Source organism: Oryx dammah, unplaced genomic scaffold (genome assembly GCF_014754425.2).
Source record: "Oryx dammah isolate SB20612 unplaced genomic scaffold, SCBI_Odam_1.1 HiC_scaffold_27, whole genome shotgun sequence".
NCBI lineage: Eukaryota > Metazoa > Chordata > Mammalia > Artiodactyla > Bovidae > Oryx > Oryx dammah.
Window position 1 is genome coordinate 15,731,653 of NW_024070211.1, and position 9,868 is coordinate 15,741,520.

At 54.3% G+C, this 9,868-nt stretch overlaps 1 protein-coding gene across 1 annotated transcript; it reads right to left on the reverse strand.

The window, feature by feature from the left end:
* Nucleotides 1-5,421: 5,421 nt before the first annotated feature.
* On the reverse strand, nucleotides 5,422-8,404 carry LOC120854250 (intestinal-type alkaline phosphatase-like). Its single transcript, XM_040228107.1, has 11 exons — nucleotides 8,270-8,404; nucleotides 8,075-8,191; nucleotides 7,845-7,960; nucleotides 7,479-7,653; nucleotides 7,228-7,400; nucleotides 6,859-6,993; nucleotides 6,698-6,770; nucleotides 6,463-6,597; nucleotides 6,183-6,374; nucleotides 5,839-5,955; nucleotides 5,422-5,717 (listed from the first exon to the last, which is right to left on the reverse strand). The coding sequence occupies exons 1-11, from the start codon at nucleotides 8,337-8,339 to the stop codon at nucleotides 5,422-5,424; spliced, it is 1,599 nt and encodes a 532-aa protein (XP_040084041.1). The 5' UTR covers nucleotides 8,340-8,404.
* Nucleotides 8,405-9,868: the final 1,464 nt, after the last annotated feature.

The window sequence follows — 9,868 nt, forward strand, 5'->3', positions numbered from 1 at the left end:
TTGAAAGCAGGATCTGGAAGAGGTATTTGCACACCCATGTTTGTAGCTGCATTATTCACAGTAACCAAGAGGTGCAGGCATCCTCAACCATCCACGGCAGACAAATGGGTAAACAAAGTGTGATACAGCTATAAATGGAATATGATGCAACCTTCGAAAAGAGGGAAAGTCCGACACTTTCTACACCGTGAATGAACCTTGTAGACATGATGCTCAGTGAACAAAAAACACTCACAAAAAAGACAAATGCTATGTGATTCTACTTCACTAGGTAGCTCTAGTAGTCAAATGCATAGAAATAGAAAGTTGGATGGTGGCCTCCCGGAACTGGGAGGAGGGGACTGGGGACTTGTTTAATGGATACAGACTTTCAGTTTTCAGGATGAAAAAGTTCTGGAGATCTGTGGCCAACTATATGAATAGACAGCCCTACTGAACTGGGTCATAAGAATGGTGAAGAAGGTAACTTTTTTCTCCCTTTTTAAGCTTTCATTTTTTTCCTGCATAGTCCGACATTCAGGATCTTAGTTTCTCCAGAAAGGATGGAACCTGCCCCAAGTGGTGGAAGTGGGGAATCTTAACCCCTGGACCACAGGTTAAGTCCCAAGATGGTAAAATTTACATTTTTTTTTTAAATCAGAAATTTTTTTTGGACTTGCCTGGTGGCACAGTGGGTAATATCCACCCGCCTGCCAGTGCCTGGGACACGGGTTCGATCCATGGTCCAGGAAGATTCCACATGCCCTGGAGCAACTAAACCTGGGCGAGACAGCTACTAAGCCTGTACCCTAGTGCCTGTGAGCCACAACTACTTGGGCTGTGCTCCACAATTACTGAGGCTTGCCCCTGTAGAGCCTCGGAGCCCCAGATAATTCACCCAGTGATGCAGTTACTGAAGCTTTCCCGCCCTAAAGCCAGCAAGTCACAACTATGGAGCTTGCTCCTCAAGAGCCTGTGATCTGCAAGAAGAGAAGTCACTGCAATGAGAAGCTTGTGCACCGCAGCTAGAGAGTAGGCCCCACTCCCTGCACCTAGAGAAAGCCTGTGTGCAGCAAGGAAGACCCAGCATAGCCTGTAATATATAAATAAATACGGAATTCCCAGGTGGTGCTAGTGGTAAAGAACCCGCTTGCCAGTGCAGGAGACCTAAGAGACGTGAGTTCGATCCTTGGATAGGGAAGATCCCCTGGAGGAGGAAATAGCAACCCCCTCTGTATTCTTGCCTGGAGATCCCAGGGAAAGAGGAGCCTGGGGAGGGGGGTGGGCTATGGTCCATAGGGTTGCAAAGAGTTGGACACCACTTAAAGGGACTTAGCATGCAGGCAAATGAATATAGCAATGTGTACACGTCAAAAAAACATTTCTTTTCCGAAGAAAAAAATTCCTTCTTGCAAGCTCCGCCCACCTCAGTGGATCTTGGTAGTCCCCTCTGCAGCGTGCCCTCCCCTCAGGCAGAGCCTCTGGGCTCCTCCTCCCTTGACCTGCTGTTCCAGACTGAGGACTGGTACCTCCCATTAGGTCAGTGGTGGAATTTGATTAGAAATAAAGAGCACGATAAAATGTAATGCACTTGAATCATCCCGAAACCATCCCCCTTCTTTCTAGTTTGTGGAAAGTTTATCTTCCAGGAAACTGGTCCCTGGTGCTGAAAAGGTTGGAGACCCCTGCTTTAGAGGACTCGCCTGCTGGGGGTGGGGGGCATCCTTGCCCCCTCTGTCCCCCATCCCACAGCTGCCCCTGTCCCCCGCATAGTCCTGTGTTCAGAAAATTCTTGGCTAAAGGTCAGGAGGAACTAACTCCTGGGCAGGCCCTTAATTAATTGATTAATTAATTAATTTAATTCTTTTGATCAATTAGGTTAAATTTTTGTTACTCCAAGATTCGTCTTCAGTGCAGTGTATTTTGACATGAAATTCACACGTGGTTTTAAGAAGTAATACAGACATCCTTTGCATGCTTTCTCCAATCTTCTCTGACGGTATAACTCACAGATTTTCACATTTCTGTTCAGAGTCGGCCGTTTTACCTGCACTCACTTGCGTGGGTGTGGGTTCTGTACCATCTGTCACGTGTGGGTTCATGTAAACGCACCAATTCAGGACACTGAACAGCTCCAACCCCCAGGGCCCTTTCTAACCACCCTGCCCTCTGTCCCTAACAGCTTCCTGTGTTCCTAGTGTCATTTTAGGGACTCCCTCTTGGTCCACTGGTTAAGACTTCCACTGCCTATGGTGGATGTTCCATACCTGGCCTTTGAACTAAGTAAGATCCTGCATGCTACATGGTGCAACCAAAAAATAAATAAATAAAACCCTGTCATTTCAAATAAGTTACAGGAATGGAATCACTCAATCTTTGGGAATGGTCTTTTTTTCCTAATTCCTAAGTCTCAGCCTAATTTTGGGGGGATTTAGTGGAACAAGGCTCAGTAGTTGACACCTTGTATATGGGTTTGAGTGGACCCTAGACCTTGTTTAACCATTTACATGTGGAAGGACCTCTGGGCGGATTCCAGGTTTGGCTGTTGTAAATAAAGCTGCTGTGGGAATTCCCTGGAGGTCCTGGGGTTAGGAATGGATATTTTTGCTATTGTGGGCCTGGGTTCAATTCCTGGTCATGGAACTAAGATCTTGCAAGTTCTGCAAGAATGCCAAAGGAGAGAGAAAAAAGAAAAACAGCACAAATCTTCACTTACAGGTTTCTGTATGAGCATTCCATTTCATTGCATTTTTGGGGGTATATGCTCAAGAGTGCAATTGCTGGGTCATATGGTTACTGTGTGTGTAGCTGTTTTTTTTTTTTTTTTTTTTTTTAGGATCTCACCTACCCCCAACACCTCCCCCGGGGCGGGGGGTGGGGGTGGGGGTGGGTGGTGGGGGGAACTGCCAAACTGTTTTGTAGAGTGGCTGCACAACTTTGCATTCTTTCTTGCAACGTATGAGGAAGTCAGTTTTTCTGCATTCACACCACTTGGTGTTGCCACTTTTTTAAATTTTAGTCATTCTGATAGGTATGGAGTATTTATTTACTCTGGCTGCCCTGGGTCTTTGTTGCTGAGCATGGACTTTCTGTGGTTGCAGTGATCAGGGACTCCTTTCTAGTTGCAGTGGGATGGCTTCTCACTGTGGTGACTTCCTCCTGTTGCAGAGCACAGGCTCTCAAGAGCTGGCCCAATCGTTGTGGGATTAGGACTTGGTTGCCCTGCAGCATGTGGGAGCTTCCTGGATGAGAGATTAAATATGGGTTCCCTGCCTTGGCAGAAGGATTCTTAGCCACTGGACCACCAGGGAAGTCCCTAAAGTTTCTCTGAATATTCTTCTTATAATGACATTAAATGATCAGGAGCTATGATCGCTCTCAGTTTCTTAGGAATTTTCTCCTGTGCCTGAGCGGGACTGAAGACCAAATACAAACCACGTGTCACTTGCAGTAAACAAAGGGTGTTTGTCCAGGTTCCCACCAGAGCACCTGGCTTCCCGCTCTGGGCCTGAGTCACCTGAGTGAGATAAGAGGCTGTTACGCTCCCTCCCCTGGAGCCCAGGGATGACCAGGCAGCAGGCAGCATGGCTTCTGCTCTGCAGTAAGAGATAACACCTCCGGTCTTGTACTCCGGGGTTATGGACGCCTGGGAGGCCAGGCCAGCTCCATGGAGCCTGCTCTGCGTGGGATGGTTGTTCCAGTCTCTGTTCTCTGGAAGAAGACCTTGTCCTATGGGGTCTCATCCGGAGCTCAGCGCCCTCCATTTTCCCCATTTGCCACCCTGGGCTCTTTGGGCCCTGTCTCAGCCCCACTGTAGGCACTGTCAGCTGGGGACAATGCTGAGCTCCTTGCAGCACCAGGGGATCCATGAGGGTGGGGAGGGAATGCCTTCTGCCTGCCTCCTGCCCTCCCAATCTCAGGATGTCCCCTGGAGATGTAGTGACAGTCCTGCCACTCAGATGAGAGCAGGGCAGCAGCTGGGAACAGAAAGGCTTTGAAGATTTAGAGCCAACCCATTCCTTCCCCAAACTTTGCAGAAATGGAGGCTGTCTTTCTAGGGCAAGTGCCCCTTGGGCCCTCATCTCCACCTCTCATTTCTGTCTCCCACCAGCCCTGCAGGAGTGGTATGAATGTCCCCACAGGAACTGGCATGCAAGAAGCAAACACAGGCTTATACTGAAAGTAGTGAAATTCACTCAGTTGTGTCTGACTCTTTGCAACCCCATGGACTATACAGTCCATGGAATTCTCCAGGCCAGAATCCTGGAATGGGTAGCCTTTCCCTTCTCCAGGGGATCTTCCCAACCCAGGGATCAAACCCAGGTTTCCCGCATTGCAGGAGGATTCTTTACCAGCTGAGCCGCCAGGGAAGGCCTTTTTCTTGAGGGCCACATCTCGTCAACCTCATGGGACCAAGGAGGTGACAAGCCACCAGATGACCACATGGGCATCAGGCAGGGAGGTAGAAAGGGTGAGCACTGGGGCTGGGGTATGTCCTTCTGTTTTCAGAAAAGATGAAAGCCTGGCTTTGTGGGGAGGAGAAAACTGCAACTTGGTCCAGCTGCTGGCCTCACCTGGCCCTGCTGACTCCCTCGGGGCCCCTGCACCGATGTCCTTCTGCATTGCTCCCGCCCTCACCACCTTTGGTCTTTGCTCAGTGTCAGCCCTTCATCAGCCCCTCCCTGACCTCCTGATGTGAATCACACCCACACACAGACACACACTCTGTGCCCCCATCTAAGAGCTTTTCTTCCCACACGTATCACTCCTGTATCACACTTAGAACAGTTTATTTGAGGGCTGCTTCCTCCCTCCCAGGAGGGCGGGGCCTGTAACCCCACCCCCAGCTTCCCTGCTTCTCCTGGGATCCCCCAGCCTGGAAGGGGCACCGGGGCCACCCTCACAGAAGCTGAGGGACCTGGGACAAGTGTTTTCTTCTCTGTGTCTCTGTCTGCTATCTGTAATGGTACCGCTGGGTTCCTAGGAGGGGCCGCTGAGGACTCTGTGTCTAGGGCCCCAAAACTGTCCTGGCCCCAGATGCCTCCTTGGCCGGCCAGGTGCCCACAGATTGGGTTCTAGGAGGACAGGGAGCCACAGCTCCCCAGAAGCAACAGCTCCCTGGAAGCCATGCAACCAAAAGCCGCGCCTCCCAGAAGCCCCCACCTCGGGTCTGGTAGGTCCTGGCCCCCTGGGGGACACCACTGGTGCCAGCCTGGTCCTCAGGCAGGGCTCTTAGGTCAGGAGAAAATACTGGATGGTCTGAGCCCTGGTCTTTCCTGGGGTCTGGGGCGGATCTGCACAAAATGTGAGGCCACCGAGATGGGGGTACTGAGGACTATGGGTATTACAGGAAAGTCAAACCTCAGCTTCCAGGTGGTTCAGGTCCACTGAAGATTCCAAGCAGGGGATCAGGAGCTCCCTAGGCCTGGGCCAGTGCAGGGGTCAGTGCAGGGCAGGCACCAGCAGTTGCAGCAGGACCCCGACCAGCAGTGCCAGTGAGGATGGGCAGGCAGCCTGGTAGGCAGTGTCCATGGGGCTGGTGGGGGGCTGAGGGTGGCAGTCGGTGGTGTAGGGCTCCACGCAGGCAGCAAAGGCCATGACATGAGCCACGAAGGTCTGCTCCTGCACGCCGTGCATCAGGTGTGCCCACGGGCCTCGTGCAAACACTGCCACGTCTTCACCACCGTGGGTCTCGCTCCCTAGGGGCACTGCAGCTTGTTGCTTGTACTTGGGGTCCACTGGCAGGAGGGAGGGGATTCAGAGTGGGAAGGAGGTGGCCATGACCTCGCTTGAGTTCCAGGCCTGAGTTCTCCCCTTCTGCCATCCCCTGCACCCCCAGGGCCCACCCAGTGCACTCACTGCTCTCGGTTTCATCCACATCAGGTCGTGAGCCCCAGTACAGTTGGAATCCAGGGCCATTTCCATAAAGGAGAGAGGTGTAGGATCCACCGTCTTCGGCCTTGCCATCAGCCAGCCCTGCAGGGTGGAGGGGACCCCGTGATTACACTGACTCCAGTCTTTGGGGCGCTGCCTCTGTTGCTGAGCCCAAGCACTTCTTGCCTGTTCGCTGACTTAATCCTCACCAGAGCTCAGAAGAGCAGTTGGTATTAATATTCCTCAACCTGGCAGATAAGGGGACTGGCTCAGAGCACGCTGTGCCAGGTAACTTAGGGGCAAGGACCTGCTACTCTCCGTGGGATTACCGAAAATGGAGGTCCCACGAAGTGGGTAGCCACCGAAAGTGAAGACATGGGAGTGGTCAGCGGTGACGAGGGTCAGTGTGTCTGCTTCACTGGTGAGCTGGCTAGCCTTGGCGATGGCGTCGTCGAACATGACTGCTTCGGTGAGCGCCCGATAAGCTATGCTTTCATGGTGACCGTGGTCAATGCGGCCTCCTGCAAGAAGGTCGTGAAAGACGGGTGATGCCAGATCCACCCTGAGTGCTGCCCCTTTCCCCTTGATCTGCAAGGAGCTGCCACTCACCCTCCACAAAGAGGAAGAAGCCCCGAGGGTTTCTGCTCAGCACACGCAGGGCCGCCTCCGTCATCTCCTCCAGGGATGGGTCCGTGGTGTGTTCTCGGAAGATGTCATAGACCATGTCTCCTGGCTCAAAGAGGCCTGCGGAAATGGGACCAGTGGTGACCTGCAAGCTGGGTATGGGGGTGGGGGGGCCCGTGGCACCCTTCCTGGGGAGGACAGTGGGGGTGGGTGGAGTTACCCATGAGGTGTGTTACACTGGAGTCATTGGCTGCCTGAAGGAGCGCTGTGCGGTTCCACACATACTGGGCTCCCTGGGAGGGCAGAACCAGGCCTCAGTCCATAGTCTTACACCCCAGGCCCGGCCCCGTTGTACCCCCTGCACCCATGAGCCCCCATCACCTGGTGCTTGGCCTGCCACTCCTGCACCAGGTTCCGCTTGTCCTTCCGGACTCCGTTCTGTCTGCCATATTGTGGGTATTCAGGGTCTGGGGTTCCCTCAGGAAACATGTACTTTCGGCCTCCTCCCAGGATCACCTGGGACCAGAGATTAGTGCAGGTGGTTTGGGGCTGGCCCTTGGCTCTACCTTTACACAGCCCCTAACTATCCACCAGGTCTGTGGAATGGCCTGTCCCCACCTGTACCTCCTACATGGTTACCTCCCCCCATTCTGGCAAACGCACAGAGACTCTGTGGGTTGCCTGGGACTGGGATATGTGTTCCACCATCTCTTCCCAGCCCCGCCCTTAGCCCCTCATGTCACAACTCACGTCAATGTCCATGTTGTAGACCAGCTGTGTGGCGATGTCCTGGCAGCCCTCCCTCTTGGCCCGGGCAGGCATATTAGCATCCGAATACCAGTTTCGGTTCACCGTGTGCATGTAGGCCCCGGCTGGGGAGGCGTGCTGCACCGTGGTGGTGGTCACCACTCCCACGGACTTCCCTGAGGGTGGCAGAGGTCACGGTGGGCCACCGAGGTCTCTGAACCTGTCCCTGCCAGGAAGCTGACGCCTAAGCCCACCTGCTTTCTTGGCCCGGTTCATCACGGACATGACCTCGTTCCCATATGTTGTGTTGCACTGGTTGTAGCGGGCGGCTGCACTTACACCGATGACCTTCATACGGGTCTTGACCCCACACAGGTAGGCGGTGGTCGTGCCTGCGCTGTCAGGCACATCTCTGTCCACATTGTATGTCTGGGGGCAGAAATGCCTTCAGCTCTGCTGGGGTAGACATCCAGCTCCTGACCCAGGCCCTGGGTCCATCCTCACAGGTCCCGGCCCCTATCTCAGCCCCCAACCCTCCTGGGGCTTTCCCTCCTACCCTGCTCCCTAGGCTCACACCCACCCCTCTGGTGTAGACCACCCTGAGGCCACTTGGCCCTTACCTTGGACAGAGCCAGGTATGGGAACTGGTCCATGGCCAGGGGTGTCTCAGATCCTGGCTTGCCAGCCATCTGCCCCTTTAGGATCCGAGCGGCTGTCACCGTGGAAACCCCCATCCCTGAAGATACACACTGTGTCAGGTCTGAGTCCCTGGGGCCAGCCTGGGTCACCTGGCAGCCCAGGGCTCCAGGGTTGTGGGGGGACAAGGGGTAGACCAGCCTAGCGCACTCACCATCGCCCAAGAAGAGGATGACATTCTTGGCAGCTGTCTGGATGGGCTGCAGCTTCTTAGCCACATCAAGGGCCTGGGCTGCCTGGCGGTTCCAGAAGGCGGGGTCTTCCTCCTCGACTGCCCAAGGGGAGAGTGGAGGTCAGGTCAGCCTGGGGCCGCCCCCTGTGAGTAGGGCTCCAGGAGCCACCTGGTTACCTGGGATGAGGCTGAGGGAGAGCTGTAGCCACAGGCCCAGCAGCAGCAGCAGCACGCAGCCCCCCTGCATGGCCGTGTGATGGCAGAGGGTCAGGATGGGACCTGGGGAGGCCGGGTCTCAGGCAAGGCTGGGGCACCAGGTACCAGGTCAGTACTAGCTGCCTGGGCTTAAATCTGGGGAGGTTATGGTTGCCTGTTGTAAAAGCCTCCATGTCCCTCCCAGTGCCCCGGGTGGCCACACCCTGCCCCTCACCTGCCCTATGACTTTGAGCCCTGGTGCCAGGGGGAGGTCGTGGGTGTGACTGAGCCAGCCGGGGACCTGAGGAAGCAGTTCCCTCCCTCACAGGACGGTCCCCAGCTGTCTTGTCTCCTCAGGGTGGGGTGGGGATTAGGGTGCAGATGTCTTAGGCCTGACGAACACATTCAGGGTCCTGACTGAGCTCCCTCCCAGCCCTCTGCTCACCAAGTCCTGTGGGAGAACCGTCTCTCCTTCCTTCATGTGTTCAGTGTTTTCTGAGGTTCAGCCTTGGCCTGGTTTGGTTCCCAGTGCGGAGGGAGGTGGGCCGGAGGCACACAGCCTGGGCCAGGGGCCTGGGTGAGTTCCCTGGTGCCCTGAGGCAGAGATCCATGGGGTGGCCTGTCTGCCCTGCCCCGTGCTCAGCTCCTCACCAGACTTGACCTGGGCAGGAGGTGTGGGCACTGGGCTAGTGGGGGCGCCTGGGAGCCTGGGCCCAGCTTCTGCTGCGGAGAAGGATGGGACTGGAGGTGATAGCAGATTGGGGGCCTTGTCTGTGTCTTTAGTTACTGAAGTGCTGGGTCTGCACCGCTGTTTGTGTATAAGGGCTGACAGGTGTGGGCCCAGTGCCCTGTACGTGATGTTGACCTCTGCTCCCTTGGACAGGTAGATGGAAGCCAGGGGTGAGTCTGTTCTCTCCACAGGCCACATACTCTCACAGGAATAGCCTAGGAGCTAAAAGCTTTCAGTAACCCCAGGTTGGGTTCAAAAGCAGTCCTCCCATCCAGCAATCTCTCTTCTGGGTGTGTATCCCCAAGAATTGAAATCAAGATCTGGAAGAGGAATTGGCACCCCCACATTTGTAGCAGCCTTATTCATGGTAGCAAGAGGTACAAGCAAGTCCAGCATCCACAGCAGGCGAATGGATAAACAAATTGTGATGTAGCTATGCAGTGGAATACTATGCTGCCTTAAAAGGAAGGTAAGTCTTACACCTGCTACCACATGGATGAATCTTGCAGACATGATGCTCAGTGAAGAAAGTCAGAACAAGGCAAACACTGTGTGGTTCTCCTTCACTAGGGATCTCAAGTAGTCAGATGATTAGAATCAGAAAGTTGGACTGTGGCACCAGGAGTTGGGAGGAGGGAGACTGGGGACTTGTTCAAGATACAGGCTTTCAGTTTTACAAGATGACAAAGTTCTGTAGATCTGTGGCCAACTATATGGATCAGTTCAGTTCAGTTCAGTGACTCAGTCAACTCCGACTCTTTGTGACCCCATGAACCGCAGCACGCCAGGCCTCCCTGTCCATCACCAACTCCCAGACTTCACTCAAACTCACATCCATCAAGTCAGGGATG

Bases quoted from the DNA above. Each gene is read 5' to 3' on its own strand.
- LOC120854250 (XM_040228107.1), bottom strand. From the start codon at position 8,339: ATGCAGGGGGGCTGCGTGCTGCTGCTGCTGCTGGGCCTGTGGCTACAG. The intron at 8,192-8,269 runs GTAACCAGGTGG...CCCCTTGGGCAG, and splicing joins CTCCCTCAGCCTCATCCCAG to TCGAGGAGGAAGACCCCGCC. The intron at 7,961-8,074 runs GTGAGTGCGCTA...GTGTATCTTCAG, and splicing joins CATCCTCTTCTTGGGCGATG to GGATGGGGGTTTCCACGGTG.